Here is a 23,749-nt window from a genome sequence, read left to right as displayed (position 1 = left end):
TATATTTGGTCTATTTGAGAAAGAATATCACCCCCTAAAAGCAGAGGTTTCTGGGAACATAATTAAAAGCAGGCATTATTTGTTAATCAGAAAGTTATTAATGATTTCTGTCCCAACTAAAGGAAACTATTTTAGTTACATGATACTTAATAAAGTGTAACTTTAAAACAAATGAAATAATGCACTTACATTTGGTTATAGAAAATGAGTTCATGCCTATGGCTGCCTTATAGTAGTTGCAATAAATAGAGAAACCTAAATAGTTTTGATTGTTAATAACTTGTTAAATATTTTTAAATCTTCAGATGAAAAAACACTGGAACAGAAACCTTCTAAACCAGCTGCTCCACAGGTCCCACCCAAGAAGCCTACTCCACCCACCAAAACCAATAATTTATTAAGATCTCCTGGAACAGTTTACCCAAAGCGACCTGAAAAACCAGTTCCCCCACCACCTCCTATAGCCAAGTAAGTTTTACCTAATTTTAAATTACTTATTGATTTACCTGCCTTTGACCGAATTGAACTCTATTGCCTTTTTAAATCTCAAAGTAATTTTTAAAGTATTGTTTATATTTCCTCAAAAGACTATAATAGTGTTCTTAATTGTTATACTCACAGTAGGTGAATACACTCAAACTATATTTACATTTCTTATTTTATTGTGAACACTACTGTAATAGAGGTTTACTTTTATGGAAATAGTGTTATAGAATAGAAAGCAATCTGTCTTATGTTTATACAGTCTTTAATGTCACCAAATCCTTTTTTTTTGTTACTGGAGATTGAACACAGGGGTGCTCAACCACTGAGCCACATCCTCAACTTGTTTTTGTATTTTATTTAGAGACAGAGTCTTGCTGAGTTGCTTAAGGCCTCATGAAGTTGCTAAGACTGGCTTTGAATTCACAGTCCTTCTGCCTCAGCCTCACAAGTCGCTGGGATTATAGATGCCCAGCACCAAATCACAATTTTTTTAAAAAGTTGTTTTTCAGTTCAAGTGATTTTGTATGTTCGTTTTTCTCATTTCAGGATCAATGGAGAAGTTTCTACCGTTTCATCAAAATTTGAAACTGAGCCAGTATCCAAACCAAAGCCCGAATCTGAACAGTTACCACCTAGACCAAAATCAGTGGACCTTGATTCATTTATAGCAAGAAGTTCTAAAGAAACAGGTAAGTCATCATGGAAGTAGGTAGTACAGTAAAAGAAGTAATCAAAGGAATCTCAGTTTTTAGAAACTAAGCAATGTATATGCAATTTTTGTGTAGATAGTTATAGTGGAAATTCATTGAAATTTTCTTAAATGTACTAACCAAAGTATAAAAATAAAGAAGATAAATGGTCAAATCTTCATGGTTCTTATTGATCAGAAATTTCCTACTGATAATAATACAGAATTAATGAATTTTCATAATGTTCAAAAGACTGAAATCCATGTTAAAAGCTCATTCATCTTTTATTTCTTTCCTTTATAATAGAATGACCATATTACCTAAATCAGGCACCTATAAATGCAATTTAGTTTTAATAGTTAAAAAATAAGATGACACAGGCTCTCAGTGCCGAACTAGCTTATATTTAATAAGACTTTTTAGATATTTCCTCTTAATCTGGAGATAACTTTTTTTCCAAAATAGGAAGTCATGTCACTTTTTTTGCTAAATATTATTTTGTAAGCTTTAGGACTGACTAAAAAACATGTTCCTCGTTTTTTATATTGTATTAATTGAAAAATTAAAAACTTGAAACAGGTGTCTTGATAAAGGTGTCTCTATTAAAAGCTTTATATAATCATTATAATCATTTGTGGTAATGGTTATTATTTTGTATAGTGCTTGCAAAATTAGTTTTTAGTTTTTTATATTTTTCAAAACACTTTTTTCATGTTTTTATTTTATCTTTACAACTTAAACTCTAGGAAACATGCTATTTTTCTCCGTTTAACATTTAAACACTAAGCTATAGACATATCAACTACGTACAATTACATAAATCAAAAGAGAACTCTTTAAATTCCTTTTCTATAAAGTGCTCTGTGATATTCTTTTTTAAAAAATCTTAATGTCTTAATGTATTTGTTTTTGCTCCCGTGTTAACATTTTATGAACTTCAAGTTCAGTTACGTTTAGATTTTTTTCCCCACTGTATTATATTTACATTTCAAACTTTTTTCCAGGTGATCTTATTTTTCTTCTGTCTTTTCAGTTTGCCAATGCACAGCCTCTGTCTTAAGTGTTACTTCCTTTCAGTCTTTTGAATACTTTATAATCCATTTATTTGGATATTAACTGCCCTTTATGATGCTGTATTCATTACTCATTTCTGGGAATTGAGATGTTGATTATAGATTTGAAAAAGTCTTGAAATATACTTAGTATTTCTTATCTGGTAAAAATTAACTTATTTACTATTTTAATAAAAATGAAAAAAGTATTTTTTAAAAATCTTTATCTTTTTATTATGGAGCTTAGTAGTTAAAAATGGATTCTTGTCAGCTCATATTTTTCCATTTGATTTAAAATATAGCCAGAAAAGTGTTTTCTAAAAATAATCCTTAAAGAAAAAAAAAGGTTGTTTACACAATTTTAACTTTCAAAATAAGTTAAAAAAAACTATTAGTATTATCTTTGAATTTTCATAATTTTCTACATTCTTGATCAGAAAATACTTAAAATTTTCATGGAGTCCTTTGGGGATTAAAGTAATAACATTTAGAATCTGTATTTTTTTTTTTTTTTTGTTATTTGTATCAACTTTTGCTTTATTTAGTTAATTTCAAAGTAGTGAAAAAATCTTTTAAAATTTAGATAAAACTAATTTTCACATTTTTCCAAGACTTTTTCTAAGTATATTCAACAATAAACGTACTTTGTTTTTTTGCAATTTTGTTGGAAATAATATATATAAAATTATTTCAAACTGTTGGTGATTGGAAAGTTTTAGTTTTTTAACTTTGTTTTTGTTCCATTTTTTGCCTCATTGACATAGTTAGTGGTTATTTATTCTTTATGTAAAGAAAGAGGCTTTGTGGAACAGAGTTTGAATATTTCTAATTTCTGTTTTTAATTTTTTTTAATAAGTAAGGAAATAATGTAAAGATGCTAAGACTTACACAAATCAGAAAATTAGCAGCTAATTTCCAAGCAACTGTCTTTTATTTTGCTCACAAAACTAATTTTGGCATAAAATACTGTTATCCTGCAAAGTTTAGAAAATATAAATTTGGGGAATTTGAGTTTATATTAAGTAGCAAATGTTTACTAAGCAATTGCTTTATTCCCAGAAAATATTTTTAGATACTGGTAGTATGCTAAGATAAAAGAGTTGCTGGTTGGTCATGGTGCTTCAGGCCTGTAATACCAGTGGCTCTGGAATCTGAGGTAGGGATATCACTGAATTCAGAGTTGGCCTCAACACTTTAGCAAGGCCCTAAGCAACTCAACTCAGTGAAATCTTGTCTCTAAATAAATATATACATAAAAGGGCTGTGATGTGGCTCAGTGGTTATGGGCCTCTGGGTTTGATATCTCATACCAAAAAAAAACATAGTTGTAGGTGGTTAACAGTTTATGTCCTAAACATTAATTCTTTCCTTGTATACTATTTCCCCCCATTAGAATGTCATATGTTCCTAGTATAGGTTAAGTATCCCTTATCCAGAATGTTTGGAACAAGAAATGCCTTAAGAGTTTATTTATTTATTTATTTATTTTGACATGGCAGGGGGATGGCGGGCGAGGGGGATATTTACATATACATAATCCCTTATCCAAAATGTCTGGAACTAGAAATATTTTGAATTTCATTTTGGAGGGGTGTATTTAGAATATTTACATGTGTATAATGAGATAGATATCTTGGGGATGGGAACCAAAGCAAGTTATGTATTTTATGTAAATTTATGTTTCAATATTTGGTATACATGTAGCTTAAGTAATTTTGTACAGTATTATCAATAAATCCGTGTTTTGGCTGTGACCCATTACAAGAAGTCTTCTGCAGAAATTTCTACTTGTGAGTGGCATCATGTTGATGCTCATTAAAAAGTAGATTTTTTTTTTTTTTTAGCGTATTTGATTTTGGGGTTTTTGGATTAGGAATATTATATCTGTGCTTGAAGTATAAAAGTATTGTTCTAACTCTTCTGTGAGTTATTAACACTTCTTAAAAAATTGTTTTAGTTCAAGTACAGCTTTAAATTTGGCATTAGGTTTATGTAAATTTCATATGTTCTACTTAGTTTGAAGATATACCTTTTAAGAATAATGCATAAAACTAATTCATAAGTTACAGAAAATGTAAAACATATGAAACCAGCTTATTGACATTTTCAGTTAAATAATTTGAGGTAAAAGATATAGTAGAAATGATATAGTGTAAAGTATACTGACTTTGCTATTTTAAAAAAGTGGGTTTTATTATTGATAAGTTTTTCCTCAAAATCTGTTTTCTTACTTAGCTAACATTTTATGATTCAGTACATCTACTAATACCCATTAGAACACCTGGTATGGAAATCTGTTTCATCTTTAATTTACAAAAGGCATATGGCCCTCATTTTATTATCACATAAAATTGTCCTATTTATATAAAACTACATATAAACATTTATGTCTTTATATATAATACTAATTATATATAGATATACACACAGATTCTGACTTTTGTACATGTAAGAAAGTCACTCCTAGAATAATATTTTCTTTTCCCCTTTTTAATGGCATGATATAACTGAGTTCCCCCTTGTATGTTCTCATATATTATATAGCACTACAAATTACAGAGCTACTAATAACTATTTTAGTGGGTTTTTTTTTTTCATTTTTTCAAACACTATATTAAAAATTAGTTTAGGGAAAATCTCACTGACACTGCTAGTCATTTATAAAGTTCACAAGGTCCACATATTTTTAAAATAATGAATTTTTCTAAAATACTTCTACAATAATAAATTTTCTGAGAAGTAAATTATTTTCAGATTAGTTTTAAAATACTAGAGACTTTAGTACTAACATAGCTGTTACATTTAGTTCAGCTGATGAGTTACCCTTACAGTGTAGTATTTTATCTTTTTTGATTTTTTTTTTTTTTTTTTTTTTTGATAAGTTCTTCCAGGACTAAAATGAAATGTTATAGAAGGGAGACCAGTGTAGTAGAGGAAGGCAATCAGATGAAGGTAGGAGGAGAGGAAAGAGCAGGTACTGGAGAAGGAAATTGATCAAATTTTATTATGTGGATATATAAGTATGTCACAATGAATCCCATGATGTATGTATAATTATGTATAATTCACTAATAAAAATACATTTTAAAATAAATGAAATTTTAGAAAACATAAGTTCTTCATTCCAAAGCAGTCATTATGGAATAGGGAAGCATTCTCTCCTTTCCATTTTATTTTATACTCGATCTCTTTTTGTGTGAATTACTTTCCAAATATTAACTGATTTCTTTCTTTCAGAAAGAATTTATGGTGGGATTTTTATAATAAGGTTCTTATTGAGTAGAGGATGCTATCAAAAGTGAGTCTCTTATCTAAACAAGGATTTAAAAAAATTAGTTTCTAATAATAGTTTCCTCGATTATATTATAGAACGTATCACTGATTAAGGCCTTGGTAAATTTTTATTTATGTATGAAGATATTTTAAAGGTTGTATTGAATTTTTATAGTGACATATTTTTAAAATAATATTTGTAATTTTTATTTTATAATATCATAGGATTAAAGTTGCCTCCTTTATTGTAATTTCTATATACACCAAAGACTAGAATTGACTGACTGAAAGGTGGTTTAATTTTAGTTACAATTATTTTATGAGATGTTAATATTGATTTATAAAACTGGCCTCTTAAAGTATTGTGCCATTCTTTTAAAAACTATATTTCTTAGTGAGTAATAAAACAAGGCATCTTTCTAGTTTAATGTGTATTGATATTAATATTAATCTTAACTTTTTCTTTTGAATGACCCAGAAATCTAAAAATCTAATACATATCTTGTGTAAGTTTACATAACCTGCAGTAGCTATATGCTAAACATTGAAATGCTTCTGTTCATTCTACAACTGTTCCTTTTTCCTGCTTTGTGAAATAATTTTTTTGGTTTAGTCTTTTTTCTAGACATTCCTATCCTTGACTTTTCTTTCCAGATTTTGTTTCCTAGCCTGTTTGCCATGTTTTCCTTCTTACGTGTCAGGAAATTATCCTACCCTTCTCCATTTTGGTAAGATAACAACTTATAAAAGAAATCAAAATAGTACATTCAGTATAAATAGGTGGTGCACATTGATTTTTTTTCTTTATAATTTTACTGAAAGTGTACATGTCTGTCTGTCTATTTATTCTAACCCTTTTGGTTTTCCATTTTAAAATAAAATGAAGTTCATTTTGGAAAATTTTTCTTGATTATAGCCTAAAATATTCCTGTAACAAAAGATTTTTAAAAAAATTTCAAACCTTGGCAACCATAAAAATCAGGTTATTTGCTCCTAAAATTGGAGATTTCACTTGGCTTTTTAAAAACATTCCATATCTTCCTACCAACATGCAAAAGCACAAGTAGTTGTCAGAGTGACGAGGTGTAATTACAAGAGTTAAGCTATGGTCATGCCTTTTGTGCCATTTGTATAGTGTAAATCCATTGTTATCACTTTTAACTAAACTTAAAAGCATTTAGATATATTATGAGTCAAAAATGTGCACTGTTCTGTATTACTAACATAATGGCATAAATGGAGAACCTGAGAGAGTTTTAGAATGGTGAAATTGTCTTGGTGTTGTAGCCCCCAAACTGGACATTTGGAAGGCCTATTATATAAGCATGGTGTATTTTGTAAATCTACGTTTATTTACCCTTCGTTTTCATTTATTTCATGTTTTTCTGTTTTCTTTCTACAAGTTGCTTAAATATGCATTTGAAAATAATCTTTACAGGCCAAAATGATTGATTTTTATTTTTCAAAGTATTTTGTGGGCTATCAGTGTACATTTGTCAGTGTAAAAAGAAATTTTTAACCAACTGTATCCTGTTCTTAACATACTTTTTAAAAAATACTGATTTTTTTTCAAGATATTTACAGATATATAGACCGCATCCACCTGTAATCCCAGCTACTTGGGTGGCTGAGGCATAAGGATTACAACTTTGAGGACAGTCTACCAAGTTAGTGAAATCTTGTCTCAAAATAAAAAGGGCTAGGTTGTAGTGCCATGGTAGGGTACCCTTAGGTTCAATCCCCAGTACCACCAAAGCAAAACAAAACAATTATTTACAGATAGAATGATCTTTATATAAGTATATATTTAAATTCCACCTTTTTTAGATTATATAATACATTTTCCACTGCAGTCTTTATTTCTTGCTATGACTTGTTATATAGTTACAGTCACCAAAAGACTAAAAAATTAACCTTAATATATTGCAGTGTCTGTTGTGATACATTATCTTAGTGACTTGATCAAAGAGAGAACACACAATGTAATCTATAGAAAAACATTAGCAGTAGTCAACCAATGTTTCCAATTTTAAAACACATATTGCCAAACAGTGATGCTTTTTTTTTGCCTTACATTTGTGTCACTTATTCCTTAATACAAAATTTTAAAAATTATTTTTATATGAAATTTGATGAATTAAACATTGAGGGTGATGATGAATATTTTAAGCAACAACAAATCACTGTTGCAACATCGTAGTATCTAACAAAGTATTATAACCATCCAGGCAAATGCTAAAGGGGAGAAAAAAAATCCAGGCCTGGAAAATTAGGATATCTGCTGCCATTTGGCTGTGGTTAATATCCCTGGCTTGGAATCTGGGTTAAACCAAGGTAATAAGTAACAATGGAAGTATCAGGAATTACTGCTAGGGTTCTTTTATTATATATAGATACCCGGGCTTCAGAGTTACAACTACTTCTTTAGCATGATTTTATGGATTATCTAGGAAAAGGCAAGGTAATGCATACCATTCTTTCAGAGGTATGACTTACCTATATTCTTCTTTAAACCCAAATTTTTGGGTCAAAGATTATTCAGCCTTTGATGGTAGAGAAGCAGATTGATCTTTATAGCATTTTCCTTTGGTATTTGATTTGCCTTAGATTTATAACTATCTCATGATTTCTACAAATGGTAATGTTTAAGCATAGATGCTAAACAGTTTTAGTTCTAACTGTAATATCCCATATGAAGACATGTTAAATCATACTTTTGGCCTGTAATCTCAGCAGCTTGGGAGGCTGAGGCAGGAGGATTGCAAGTTCAAAGCCAGCCTCAGCAACTTAGTGAGACCCTGTCTCAAAAAAATAGAAAGTGCTGGGGATGTTCCTCAGTGGTTAAGCATGCTTGGGTTCAGTCCCTGGTACCAAAAATAAATCAATCAGTAAAAATCATACTTTCGCTTTACACTGAGAAATGCAAATAGAGAGCAGCAAGGTGCCAGATACACTTGAATCCTTAAAATTTGAATATCAGTCCACTACGTTAAGTTTAAAACAAATTTTATGATGTTGTAATTAATTAGAAGTTTTAAGTAGATCATTTTTTTTAATAAGCAAGAACTTCAGATGATAGTTTCTGTGTTACTACAGTTTATGGTACAGATTTATCTTTCAATAAAAACTTTTTGTTGAAGTCTAAATATCTATTGAAAACATAACCCTTATTGTTTATAAAGTCTTGTACTATAAAATGTATCAAGTAAAAAGAATGTGTCTTAAGGGTGTTGTTTTCCAAATGCATATGAAAAGCACAGGTCAACTTGTTAGTCCTTCAAAGTAGTGGTACTCTTTTTGTTCAAAAGCCAGAAACATTACTTTTTACCCTTTAAAAGGTACAATTATATCTCAGTAGACAATATTTATTTTTATTCTCTAGATGTTGTAAATTTTGATGACATAGCTTCCTCAGAAAACTTGTTACATCTCACTGCAAATAGACCGAAGATGCCTGGAAGAAGACTGCCTGGTCGCTTCAATGGTGGACATTCTGTGAGTTACACTTACTATAGGAAAACTCAGAAGATTTAGCAAATACGAAGTCCATTTGAAGATGAGAAAATGAGAGGTTTTATAGCTACATCTAAATAAATCAGGAAAGGCACCTCTTACAGTCAAATATCAAATGCTGATGTATAAGAAAATAACAAGGAAAGAGATATGTTCTTCAGTATGGTCTGGAATAGATTATTTGTTATGAGACCATAACCACACAGCCCAGGATCAAATGAGGACAGGGAACCTGTTCAATCTACTAATCTAACAATAGTGATCAAGATTGAAAAGTGGAAGATAACTCATTTTAGGGTAAAATGAGAAACTTTTTTCTTCGGAAATATTCAGGATTTTTTTGTAGCACATGTCCCATTATCTAAGTAACTTGTTATTATGCTTTTTGTTTTTTGCCTGGAATACAGGTTGTACTTTAATGATAATATATTAACTTGTATTTACTATGATGTTTTTAGCCTACTTAAGTGGAAAACATTTTTGTTGCTGTTAGATGAGTTATTCTTGCCCTCAAGATATGCAAATGTGTTATTCAGCTTGAAGTTACATAATATCTTTTTAAGAGTAATGGAATAACAAGAATAGTAGCAAGTGAAGTAGTATAAGTAATTTCCTTTATTATCCAAATGCCTACTACAGTTTCCTTCTTTGATTTGTTCTGTTTCTTGATTTCTAAAAAAATCATCTAGCCAACTCAAAGCCCAGAAAAAACTTTGAAGTTATCAAAAGAAGAAGATAGTGCCAACCTAAAGCCATCTGAATTTAAAAAGGATACATGCTACGTTCCAAAGGTGAGTCACATTGTGCTATAACATTTGTATGGTTTTCAAGATTCTTTGTGAACATCAGAATTATAGAATTTAGTATATTTTATAAAAATTATTTCTTCTGCCAAGAAATAAAATAATTTTTTTGAGGAATTGAGTTGTTAATCTTAAGTCACACTGTTCTCTAGAGATATTTTTAGAAGAGCTTATATTGTTTTTAAAATTAATAATATTACTTATTTCATATTTTTAAGGCATAGATTTATATATCTGTTTCATTTTCTTATTAAACATATACTCTGAAATTGGCTAGTCCACATACTTTTAAAAGAGGGATAACATTTAATTAGATCAGAAACCATTATTTCTTTACTCTTTACCTAGCTTGGTTGTTGGTACCATAATTAAACACTCAGTATATACTGGAATGAATTGCAAAATATATGGATCCTCTATCTGTTACACGGTCTTAGGTATCTTTTCTAAACTTGTGCTATTTTTATTTAAAATATTTTTACCACAACTGACACATATACTTAAAAAGGTCACATCTCCTCCTAAGTTGTTCCTTAGTTTTATTACAGGGCATTTTGATACATTTCCAATTTATTAAATACAATTAAATCTCATTCTCTAAGCAGTTGACAATCCATTGAAATTTTACTAAAATGGCTTTGTTGTTTTATTTTGCTACAAAAACGATTCCAGTATGTGGATTCATCTTAATGCTACTTCCATGATCATTCTAAATTTTTTCATAATTACTTTTAAGTCAGCCTCTTTAGATAGTCTAAATGATATGTGTTTAATATGGAAGATCAAGTAACACCTTATTAATACTGATATATTCTTGCTTTTAGATTCTTCAGTAGGCACAGCATCCATAAGATAAATTTGATGGATTTTTTTTTGTTTCTCCTTTTTAAAAACAAAGCCATTGCCATTTATTTCTTCCACAAAACCCACTAGTTGTTGCAAATTAATTCTTTAATTGTCTGTTGTTTTTTTCCAGTCAGGAACATCTAACTGTTTCTTGAATTTTCAAATTTACCGTTATCTTGGAGTACAGGTTACCAAAATGCTAGGGACCAGAAGTGTTTCAGATTTCCAGTTTTTTTGTATTTTGTAATATTTGCAAATATACAATGAGATATATTGAGAATGGGACCCAAGATGAAATATAAAATTTGTTTTATGTACTTCTTATATACAAAGCCTGAAGATAATTTTATACAGTGTTTTTAGTATGCCTGTATTTTGACTTAACCCATTATATAAAGTCAGGTATAGAATTATTCACTTGTGGAAAGTTGGTACTCAAAGATTTGAACTTTTGAGCATCTTGAATTTCCAGTTTTCAGGTCTGGGTTATTCAGTCTGCATTGTTATTTTTAAACATCTTTTGCTCTGAGTATCTTTTGTGCTTAAATGTAATATACATTTATATATACAAATAAGATCAGAAGAAACTTTTATTATATTTTCAGCCATCTGTCTACCTTTCAACACCTTCAAATACTTCTAAAGCAAATACATCTGCTTTCCTAACTCCATTAGAAATAAAATCTAAAGTAGAAACAGATGATGGCAAAAAAAATTCCTTAGATGAACTTCGCACCCAGATTATTGAATTGCTGTGTAGTGTAGAAGCACTGAAAAAGGATCATGGGTAAGTAACCTTTGTTTTCTTCTGTGAGTACTACCTAGTACATATGCAAAGAATTCTTTCAAAGTGTATCAAATAAAGATCTGTTCTGCCTGTTTCTGGTATAAGAAAATTTTCATTAAAGGTGCTTTTGATAAAAACTTGAATTGGAAAACTTGTTCCAGTATGTTAGTCCTGGAATAGATACATGTTAACCTCTAAATTGGAATAGAAATCTTCTGGTCAGACATAGGAGTTAAATGGTCTTGAAAAATATGAGGAAAATCATATTGTATTTTAGGGTCAGGTATATATGTATAATTGAATTTCTGAGAGAGTTAGGATAAGTGATCTCTAAAGCCTTTCTCTTAACTCTGAAAGTTTTTGATATGGTGTACAGTTGGACATCCCTAATTGAATGTGAGAGACTTTGTAGAGCTTAAGTACATGTAAAAGATCACTTACTGTAGCCCTCTCTATTTTTTAAATGAAGAAATAATGGTTCAGAGAAGTCAAGCTATTTACTTATTATACAGCTTTTTAAAAGACAGAACTAAAACAACCCTCAAGTCCTCTATTATTTTATAGATCTTTTCTATTAAAACTAGTTTTTGAGTTCTAAAACTTGGTATTTTAAACATAATACTGCAAAATATCAAGGTAAAACAAATAAATGAGTCACTAATCTATTTGAACTTAGAACGATGGTGCTCATCCCCTTACATCAACATCCTTTCTAAAAGAATTTGTATTTTTAGAATATAAAATTCACAGCCAGAGGCCATGTTACCCAGGACCTAATTTTAACCATTTCTTGTTCAGTTCTCAGGTGGCCTAGTATTCTTTATAAAAAAAATGTAGTGAGATTAATAACATGAGGTATTTGTAGTTCATAGAACATTTATTACCTCTTAGAAACAAAAATGTATCTTGAATAACTACTTAAAATATGTGTGCATGTATATATTTATATATTATATACTTTATGTACATAATATATAGTTTGTCATTTGATGACACATTAACCCAAATTGGCTTTTGCATTACTATTATATCTTTATAGCTTACATAAGTAATATTTATACATCCAATATTAAAATCTAAAATGCATGCAACAAGTAACTAAAAAATACAGCTTGACATGTAAAGATTGAAATATGTCAGTCATCTAAGTATTCATTAGAAAAGTTGCAGAATAATACTTACAGTTTGATCCTAGACTTGTAAAAAGAAAACAGTGGTATATAAAAACTATACATTTATCAATATATTTTTAAAAGAAGAATAAAAATGTGAGAAGTACTAAATTATTAGATCAGAAAGCAAATAATGTTAACACTATATAGGTAAATAGGATGGGAAAAATAATGCAGGATTAGTCTTAAATATAGGTTTAATGTATAATGAACTCAGAATATTGAATAATCACAATAGAAAATAGATAAACTAGGATAATATTATGGAAATATGAATTTAGCTTAGGTGTATACCTCTTATCACTATAAAATAAGCTCTAGATGAATTTGAGTTGAATATTATTATTTCAAAAATTATGGTCAAGTAGAAAATAGAAAATTTGCCTCATATAGAGGCATGGTGTTCTAATTATTAAAGGCCTAGAAGAAATTAGTTTTAAAATGTTAATTTAAATAATATAAATAATTTTAAAAGTTCCCTTGTTTTAGTTAATAAATTTTTAAACAGTTTCTCAAACTGTTTTTCTATATTCTCCTTTTTGGTGGGGGCTGTGCTTGGAATTAAACCCAGGCCCTTGCACATACTAGGCAAGTGCTCTACCACTGAGCTACATTTCTAATTCTTTTTTATATTTTTTAATTTTTCATTTTTGAGAAAGGATCTCAGTAAGTTGCCCAGGATGCCTTGAACATGGAATCATTTTTGCCTAAACCTCTTGGGTAGCTGGGATTAGAGGCATGCACCATCATACTGGACTATTTTTTGAAGGTACTTATGAAGAGAATTTTTCTAATGTATGTTAAAAGGTAGAAAATATGCACAAACAAACAACAACAACAACAAAAAAAAACCCAGCTTTTAGCCCTCTCTCCCAACTGTGAATGAGAAGTAAGCATGAAGTTCACTGAGAGCTGTCCGTGTCAGCCACCTCAGGACCTCAGGCAGCATGGCCTCATCCAGCTTCACATAGTGACACTCCCGGTTCCTGCAGTTTGTGGAAGCCCTCCAACAAGACAGCTGGCTGATTCCACCCATTTATACAGACAAGGATTGGATCGAGGCTATCCATGACCTATGGCTTCAAGGAACTTTCATCGATTTCAACGCCAAGGAAATTTGTATCTTTGGCACCCTGGCCTTTATGGCTATAATTCTCTTGTCCCCCCAACCTGACCATTCCTCCCTTCCTTCAAACTCGTCGTCCCTCTCCAACAGGAAGTAGCCAGACGATTTCAATGCCCTGAGTCCAAACAAAAAGAAGAAGGGAGGAATGATGGGTTTTCAAGAGACCTTGGCATTGGGTTTTATTTGCCCCATTGGGTCTCTCCCCACTGAAGTTTCTATCTCTACAGAAGAATATTACACAATCCCTTACCCCTCCACCTCTTGTCTCAAGGGCGCCAAAGTCAAAATTTTTCTCCAAAAATTCCCTCAAGACACATTGTCTAATCACCCTTTCCTAACAAACCCTTCCAGTCACCACCATTCCTGAGTCACCCTGCAAATCAGCAACTGCCACATGGCCTAATCAACACTTCAAAACTGGCTCAGGGGGCTGCTCTCTTCCTCTCCTTTTCTTCTCCTTCGTGCAGACCCCAATAAAATCTCTTTTAAAAAAAATTTTAAAAATTTTTTTAAAAAATCAAAAACAGATATTTGAATACTAAATAGCATAAATATGAAAATTTAAGCAGAGTGAAAATGTTTTCAAATAATTTCTGAAAAGACACAATATGGAATATATACTTATAGAATATCTTTATTGAAAAAATAGTTGAATATGGAAAAATAAAAATATGAGTTAAGAAAGATTATTGGTTATAATAATTTTGCTGTTTAGTTTTGAATTTTAATATAATATTTAATTTTAAAAAAGAAAAGTGTCAGTGAAATTATCAGATAAATTGTAATTTGCCTTTATTGTGACTTGTTGATATTATTTTGCAAATTGTTTAGGCTCTGAAGTACCTAGCCAAAATAAAATATATACTAGATGAATGTGGAAAATTGCTTTTAAAAGCCATATATTATTTCCTTTTTTGTTTTTTCATAAGCTGTTCTGAATTTACTTAATTTATCTTAGATAAGTTTGCCAGGTTTTTACTATTAACATCGAATTGTTGAAACTAAAATATCTGAAAATTTTATCAGTCAACATGGCTAGTTTCCCTTATATACCTGGGAGGTTAGGCAGAAGAGATTCTGTTAATTTGTCTATTTGCCTTGTCTATATTGTTTAATTGGAAGTAATAAATATTTTGTTTTTTAGGAAAGAACTGGAAAAACTGAGAAAAGATTTGGAAGAAGAGAAGGCCTTGAGAAGTAATCTAGAGGTAATTTGTTTCTCCCAGCATTGAGATTTTAGACAGTATAAACTATACCTTTTTTTTTTTAATCCCAACTATGTGATTGGTTCTACAAATTACACCATTCTATTCCACTTGGACATTCCCTACTGCATGGTAGCAATTTTGTAAATATCTTGTTAATACTCTTTCATATTTCATTCATTCAAACGGAAAAACATCTTTGAACATTAACTCTCTTAGGCAGTGTATGAACCTAAAGGTATATATTTGTCAATAAAATAAATATTGTTCTTTCCTCTTACATTGCCAGTTTATTTTTTCCCTGTGGCAGGACTGGTGGTGCTATTGCTTTCCAGTTCTCACTAGAAGTTTACCTTTATTCTTTGCTGATGGCTGGCAATTTTATTTAATTCCTTTTTCTTCCTTAACTTTCTTTCTCTGCTCATGCATTTTTGTCTTCAATTGTGTTCTTCTTCCTACATATGTAAGAGAAAATTGTATCTTGCTTCCACCACCCCCCAAAGGCTCTTCTTATTCTCTATTCAAGTATTTCATATCCTCTCTACATTTTACCTTACCTCATTACTTAGCCTGTTTCTTTTGTCAGCATCATAGGTCAAGATAGAACGTGGGACTATGGTTATAGAACTTGAGCTCCCATTTTGAATTATAGTCTTGACTACCCTAAATTATATCATTTAGGCTTAGCTCTTTCTGTTCATTATCTCATTCGATACATATAAGGACTTGTAAGGATTATTGTTTTTATTTATAAGGGTGAGAAAACTGGAGATTAGAATGGTGAAGTAAGAGCAGTGGAACTGAAAATTTTTAAGCATTTTTAACAGAAGTAACCAGACTTTAAAATGTCTACTCTTAGAAATTATTATACTGGGTAAACTTGGGTGAGTCACTTAACTTTGTTTAACTTTAGTTGTTGAAATAATATATTTAAAGATACAACTTACAAAGTATTATGAAAACTTTATTTTTACTCTTATATCTGACAAATTCTTTTTTTTTTTTTTTTTTTTTTGGATGCTTTTTTTTCTTTGTATGAAAATACTCAATTTCCCCCCTTCAAACCAAAGCTTTCTTCCGGGTCTAACTGCCCTTTTGATCTACTGTACGTGTTTTCTCTTTTCATTTGAGGTTGTTCATTTCCTACAAAACAAAAACAACTATCATTCTACCCTCTCACAAAAAGCCTACATTTGCAGTGTCTGAGTCTTTACCTTCATTTCATTCTTTAACCCCTTGCATTTTATTAGGTTTACTGATGCCACACCCAATTTCTCTTCTTCAGTTTCTTGCACATTTCAGATTTTTACTGTTTTCTCTTTGTCAGAGGTTTGTTGTAGTAAGGTGATACTTGTTCCTTGTCTAACTTCTCTTTCCTTTTTGTTTCTTGAACCTTAAATGTAAATATTCCTTAACTACTATCCTTTGCTCTTTTTTTCTATGCATTCACTGTTTAAATTCATTTGCAACAGTGAATCTAGTGATTAGCTTTAATGCATCTCCCTCTAAATCTAATTCTTGTATTCCCAGTTTCTGTTAGTCTCCCTGGATGTTACATGGTGACCTTATCATATCTCCAGGGAAATATTTTATTTTCTTCTTTTGTTTTTTTGACTTCCTGTTTCTGTTACCCTTCTGGGCACACAGACATGGTACTTACCCTCTCTTCTAATTCTATTACTTTCAGTTCTGTTTGCTTTACCTTCTAATTTTTATCTCAACACTCTCTTGTTCTGATGTGCTTTATTTTCTATTGAGCTTGCTCAAGTTTCTCTGATTTTATTGCAGATTAATCTTTCCTTGCTCAGGTACTTTCAAAAGTTTTCTGTTACTTGTTGAATAAAGTTCAAAATTCTCAACTTGGTGTGTGAGGTCTTCTATTATTCTAGTCCTAGTTTATCTTTCTTTCTTAATTTCTGATCCTCCATTGTGCCTTAACAAGTTGATAAATCTGAATTTTCACTCTTCCTAAATTATCTTCTTGCCTCATCTTCTAATGCTCATTCTATAGATTCTTAAAGACCTGCTCAAAGAATCACATTTATTAAGTTGGTAGTAGTCTTCCTTTGACTAGAAGTTTTAATTTTCATCCAAATTCACATTTCCTCTAGTTTTTAAAGACATGTATAAATCATAATTTTCAATCCTATTACTGTACTATTTGTTTTGTTCCATTCCTTAGTGTAAGACTCTTTAGAGTGAGATCCATGTCTGTTTCATCTTTTTCCATCACTCCTAACAGTGCTACACACTTACTAGATACCTAATAAATTATTGTTGTATTAATGAATGTTAGAGGAAGCATGTTTAAAAGTACACCTTAAATTCACAGCATGTAAATTGGTAGAAATTGAGAAATTTTAAAAAAAGTTTCTTGACTTTTTTTTGTTTTATACATACATGCTGATATTCATATATGAAAATAAGATAAGCAAGAGGAATGTTTGTGTCATAAAAATTATGAAAGGAATCAAATGAATTCTTTTTTGAAGAATTTAATTTTTCCAACATTTTCAGATGTTACCCTCCTATTGAACTGTATTTTTTCCCCCTAATGGGCAAAGTTTGACCTCTGTATTTGTAAAAGCATATTTAAGTCATTAAAGTTTTAGGATCATATAGTTAAAGAAATGTTTGCAGAAAGATTAGATGTAGTATTTTGAAATACTATAATGTTAGTACTATATAATACTAAATTATACTTGGGGGGGCGATAAAAAAGGAACAATGAGGAGGGTAGATAGCAATATAAGAATTTGCTTGATAACTAAAATTTATGTCAGAAATCATTGTTTGTATGGAATAGTACTAACTTTGAATGAAGGATTATTCCTCCCACTTTTTATTCCCTCTTTTGCCAACTTATTTCTTACTGCTTTCTGTGCATTCTTTCACTTATCTTTGGAAACAAGACAGTAATAGTACATGAAGAGGATGATTTAAAGATATTTTATCTCAATTGAGACTGTAAATTGAGACTTGTTCTCATTCACTGCCAAAACATTTAGTGCATAATTATATTATTAAAAGAAAATTTAAGAATGATATCAGGAGAGATCCTGAAGTTAATAAACCATATTTGGATGGTTGGCATTACTTAGGAGATTGTGACCACATCAAAATTATACTTTACGACTAAGTCAGAGGTTAACTGATGCACGCGTTGCTTATGTGCATTGTTGAAAAAGAGGCGATATTATCAGGAAAAAGCAAGGAAGTGAAAGGTAAAGAAAACATTGGTGAATTGGGAAGAAAGTACAAAAACTGGACAATATAGACTTTACTAATACAAATCCTATGCCACCAGTTACTGATGTAGAAATATTGACTTACTATTTAATGTCTTTTAGCCTCAACTTAGTCATTTGTAGTATGTGAAAATTAAGTATCTCTTTGTAGTCATTATGATCATTTTTTTTTCCTTTCTCTTAAGTGAAGGGGCCCTTCTCCTAAAGGTGGAAATATTTCTAATACATTGTCTGAATCTTGGATATATTTCTGGTTTTTAGAGACATTTTAGTACCTTCTGTTTATAGGTGGGGAATTTGAAAGGAAGTAATGTTAAGCAATTTACCAGTAATACATAGATAGTGAAAATCATGGAATATAAATTGGTCCTTTATTTTTTATACTATTCTACACTGCCCCCTTTGTTTAATTACATATACATGTACATTTTTAATTTGATTTCCAGAGTTCTTTTGTTCTTTATAGAATAATTTTCTTAAAATTATTTTAAATTTCACATTACTTAATATTGTTCTGGCTGTAAGAATTACAGTTGATATTTTTCTTGTTGTTCAGTGCTTCTTTGTATTTTGTACTGTGACATTTTTCTTCTGTTGAATATTTACTCAATATTTATTACACCATGGGAAACTGGATTTTAGATCTGGAAATTAAAATCTACTGGCTTAAAAAGTATGATCAAATGTTAATGAAATATGTCAAAATAATTTGCACTAATGTGTATTTTATCTGTTTCCCAATTTATGTTTATTTTAGATGGAAATAGAGAAACTGAAAAAAGCTGTCCTGTCTTCTTGAAGTGTTCCAGGGATTCAGATGCAACAATATGAACTTCCATTGACTTGTTACTTAAAAATAACAAACGCTGATGTTGTGAAAATGAAATATGAGTATATGAACTATATTATCTATTAAAAAGTTAGGGGGTGGGTGTTTTTTTTTTAATATATATATATTTAGTTTTGCCAATATGAGAAAAAAAGAGGCCTTATTTCTTACTGTGCTGGGATTGCAAACATTATTTTTGTTTGTTTGCTTGAAAATACTACTGAATCTGTATAAAAAGGAAAGAAAGTTCATAATTTTTTTATTGAAACTTGTAGTATTATTTTTAAAGAGATCTATACTATAAATATGGTGATATCTTTACAAGTAACTGTAAGATAAACTATTTGAGAGCAACAAATTAGCTTTATAGTAACTATAGTCACTACTTTTCCCATGACATAAAGGGATATAAACTTTGTAAATATATACATATTTTTACTTTTAGCTTCTTACCCAAGATTACACTGTTGTGCCTGTTTGTCTGCAGTGCTGTTTTTAATTTGGGTGATGAAATAGGAGTTTCCTAGCTATAAATCAGATTACTCACCCATGCATACAGTAATAACTAATGAAATAATAAAAACAGTTTCAACTTTGAGTGTTTTATATTGCTTGCACTATAGGATTCATAAAAGGAATTTAGTTAAAATGTAATGGATTGTTAAACATGAGCTTTATTATAAGTTCATTAGTTCTAAGGAATCTAAAAATATCAATTTAATCCTTTACTTGTGCCTAGAAACTACAGCACATATGAAATAGTAAACACCAGCCTTATTGCTGTACTTTCCTGCTTGTTTTACAGTCTCAAATATTTCATTATCTTTAGTTCTTCATACTCTTCCTTCTGACTTTTAATAATGTAATATTAGGAAAACAAAATCCAAATCTTTTCAGAACCTCATGTAAGGCTTCATACTGGGACAAGTTGTCATTATGTAAATACTCAGGTTTTACATTGTATAATTTACATAATAGGCCAAACTAACTCCTGGAGATATTTTGGAATGTTATTTAGATTAAAAGTTTAGAAAGGGTGTTAGTATATCATAAAATATAACATTACAGCTTATTTAAACCAAATATAGTTGATCATATTGAAAACCACATTTTCACAGAATAGGTGAATCAGCAATTTCTTCAGAGTCATTTATGAACAGTTGAACATTTCAGAATGTTATATTCTATACATAATATGTCTAAAAACTTACAGGTTTATTTAAAATTTTGAAATTTTTCATTTGAAAAAAAAAAGGCTTCCAGCTGTACTATAGGAAATGATTTTGAGTATCAAGTTATCATGCTTCCATTTTTTTGTTTTTGTTTTAAACCACCCAATGTTTTTTTCTTTACATTTTTTTAATCTCAAAAGTATGGAAATCTTGTGTAAATGAAATTCTTACTGTTTAAAAAAGATATAAAAAGAACTGAAGTAGAAAATACTAGAAATGCCAATATACAATTACTTAATATTTAAGTCACAATGTTTGGGATTTGGAGGAAAGCTAATTTTGCTTTTTGAGTGTGTACATTTTAACTATTTAATGTCTTTGGGCTCTTCTAATGAGATCACTACTGAACAAAATTGTTCCTTTTTGTTTTTAAATGATTGGTCAAATGAATGATTGCCTTGTTAAATAAATTATATCATCAATTAATGACAGTCCTTAGGTAAAAATAAAAATATTGCATCCTAGATACCATATCTTCCAGCTTTCTCATTGGAAGATGTACTAAGTTATCCCTACCTACCATAACAATGGCGTGAGAGAAGGTTCCAGCAGATTTCAGGTTATTCATGAAGGTTTTTTGGTCATTTTTCTGTAGTATATTTGACTTTCCTACTTCTCAGAATATAAAACTCATTGAAGTTCTCTCTGCTTTTCTACCCTTGACAAAATGTAAGGAAAACCAAGCAAGCTTGAAATTAAGGGGAAAATGATTCCTTTATCATAGTTTACCAGTATTTGCTCTTGATATGAAGACTTTCTTAAATTTCATGTCACAAAATGGTATGTAATAGTAATAGCTTTTATTGGAGGTGAAACATTAGTTCCCACCCTCCACTCCCTATTTGTGAGTATAAATGACAGAAAAGATGAGTCTGTTGTTGCCAAATTATTAGTGAATGTATAGTTCAGGTTTGCTATGCTTTGAAACACATAATACTAATTTTCTAATTGTATTCAATGTTACTTTTTTGTGTTGTGACCACTAAGCTTCTGTCTTATAAAGCTGTTACCTCTACAGAATTTTATAGAACTTTACTGAAGAGTCTAAAGATGCAGAGAGAGAATGGGTCTTGTGGAACAGAGGATCCTTTTTTCTTTCTTTTTAAAATTAGCTCCTTACTGTGATTACAGGGGGAAAAAAATTCAAGTGCTCTGTAAGTTTTTTGGTAAATTTTTTATGCTTGCATTTAAACTTGAAATGTATGAGCAGAATGAGACAATCAGTTAAAATCCAAAATGAGAAGTGTTATAATTGAATGGCCTTGTTTTGCTGTAGCAATAAAATGACCAAGTGCAATGACTTAATAAAATCATCTTTTTAAAGTTGCTGCTATGAATATTTTTAGCTATAAAATTTTATCCTTGTTTTAGCCTGACTTGCCTTCAATAACTATTATGTAATGTGGTTGCTGTTGTAATCTAACATTCCAAAACACACGCACACACACACACACACACACACACACACACACACACAAACGAGGAATCTCAGAATAGTATATTTACTGACTTGTTTACAAGTGTTGTAAAAAAAAAAAAAGGATGCTTTTTCCTCAAAATAAAACTCAATAATAAAAGAATCTTATCACTATTTTTGTCAGTTTTTGTTATTATTAACTTTAGCATATGTTTATTTTAGAGTGATAAATATTTATAATTTGAATTTTCCAAATAGAAGAAACAAATAGAAAATGAAAGTATTAAAGCTTCTAGGCCTGTGTGACTTTTCTTGTATCTTTCGAAATATGTCATTTCATCTGAAACTGTAAGACATTTCCTACCTCCCAGGATTATGGGGATAATTTGAAGTGATTTATATAAAGTACCTTGTGAAGTGCTTGGGATACAGTTGGTTCAGAAAAAAATGAAGTTTCAAAAAAGCATTTTTCAGTGTTGTAATGAGATGGATAAGGTTAAGAGAGAGGAGGTATAGTATTTTCACTCCCTTTGATTTTGAGTACAGTATCACATTATATGGGGAGATACTACATTCTTCTATCTGTATTATATTCTTTGAATGGTAGCTGATATCATCTTAGTTTCTACCTTCCAATAATTGCTCCCAGTAGGTGGAGTACTTAGCTCAAATTGAGTTTTAAAGTTAATCAGAGAGCAAGATTTTGGAATTTGGAAACAAAAAGCTATTGTCAGCCTGAAAACTCTCCATACTTATATTTTTCTGTCATGGAAAAGCTAATTGGAAAGAACAAAATTTAGTAAAGCATTGAGATGGAAACAGAATCGTAAAAGGATTTTGAAACTGATCATAGTCATTCTGGAACTTCAGTTACCTGTTGCTTGGTTCCAGAAGCACAAATTTGCTCATAAGCTTGTTGGGTTTCTGGCTCACAACTGAAAAAGTCCTGACAGATATAGAAAAGATTGAATCAAGATAGATAGCAAGGCACCAAGGATCTCACTTAGTGGTAGAAAGCACTTGCCTATCATTGTAAAGCTCTGGGTTCATTCACCAGTACAAAAACAAACCAAAAAATCTAAACATGCCCCATGTATTCATGCTGGAAATATGCCACATACAAAGCTCAGACTTTCTAAAAACTACTATGAAGAAACTATGAAGCAGTATGGATATAAGTATGTCAAATCATTTAAGTAAAAAAAATAATCTAAAAATTTTGAGTTGCTTTTTATTGGCCTGCATAACATTAGACAAAAATTAAGCCTGGCAGGCACATGGTGATAACTTGACTATAGAATTTTAGTGTTTGAGGAGATATTAGAGATTGTCCAATCCAAACCTTATGAGATAGTTTTATGTGAGGATAAAGTCTTCAAATTTAGTTCTATTCTAAGAAGTAAAAGCAGATGACAGTTTAACTGAAATAGATTTATTAGGTTCTATTACTTTCAAGATTCTATTACTAAGATTCCAGAGAGACTGGGTCTGGGTATTACAATATTTTCTGAACCTCCATATTAATGCATCATGAGATTATGAGAAAAACTATATTGAACAGAGTAGGACAAAGCAAGGCATTTCCTTATTATGGGTGTGTGATGATAACAGTTGAGCACCAATTGCATGCTGAGACAGCAATTCTACCCACCATTGCATTTACACCATCAGTATAGATTTCAACACAAACACGCAAAAAAAAAAAAAAAAAAAAAACAAAACCCAGCTGACATTGTGGGCTGGCCTAAGGTAACTTAGCATATAGTTCACAATCAGTAATTTGGGGGTTAGGAGGTTGGGGATTGAAGCCAAGGATGCTTAACTGCTGAGCCACATCCTCAGCCCTTTTAATTTATTTAGATGCAGGGTCTCACTAGGTTGCTTATAACCTCCTTAAGTTGCTGAGGCTGGCTTCAAACTTTTGATCCTCCTGCCTCAGCCTCTCAAGCTTCTAGGATTGCAGGTGTGCACCACTGTGCCTGACTCTCCATAAATGTTTTGTAGATGAATTAATAAAAGAAAGCAGAGGTTGTGTCTGGTTTTGACCCCCTTCTGCCTTTTCATCTCTCCT

The 23,749-nt window shown here is 30.5% G+C and overlaps 1 protein-coding gene across 2 annotated transcripts in view; it reads left to right on the top strand.

The window, feature by feature from the left end:
* The window catches only part of Cd2ap (CD2 associated protein), a 112,096-nt gene extending 90,244 nt beyond the window's left edge, over positions 1–21,852 (top strand). For both annotated transcript variants that reach the window (XM_076858611.2, XM_076858610.2), the window contains 7 exons: positions 306–468; positions 1,033–1,175; positions 8,883–8,995; positions 9,703–9,804; positions 11,268–11,449; positions 14,892–14,955; positions 18,958–21,852. In XM_076858611.2, the coding sequence (XP_076714726.1) occupies positions 306–468; positions 1,033–1,175; positions 8,883–8,995; positions 9,703–9,804; positions 11,268–11,449; positions 14,892–14,955; positions 18,958–18,999 (809 nt within the window). In that variant the 3' untranslated portion in view covers positions 19,000–21,852. The remainder of the gene's footprint in view (positions 1–305; positions 469–1,032; positions 1,176–8,882; positions 8,996–9,702; positions 9,805–11,267; positions 11,450–14,891; positions 14,956–18,957) is intronic.
* Positions 21,853–23,749: the final 1,897 nt, after the last annotated feature.

The sequence above is a fragment of the Callospermophilus lateralis genome, chromosome 6 (genome assembly GCF_048772815.1).
Source record: "Callospermophilus lateralis isolate mCalLat2 chromosome 6, mCalLat2.hap1, whole genome shotgun sequence".
In the NCBI taxonomy this organism is placed as follows: domain Eukaryota; kingdom Metazoa; phylum Chordata; class Mammalia; order Rodentia; family Sciuridae; genus Callospermophilus; species Callospermophilus lateralis.
The sequence above is the reverse complement of the archived record's forward strand: the minus strand, read 5'-3'. Positions and strand labels throughout refer to the sequence as shown.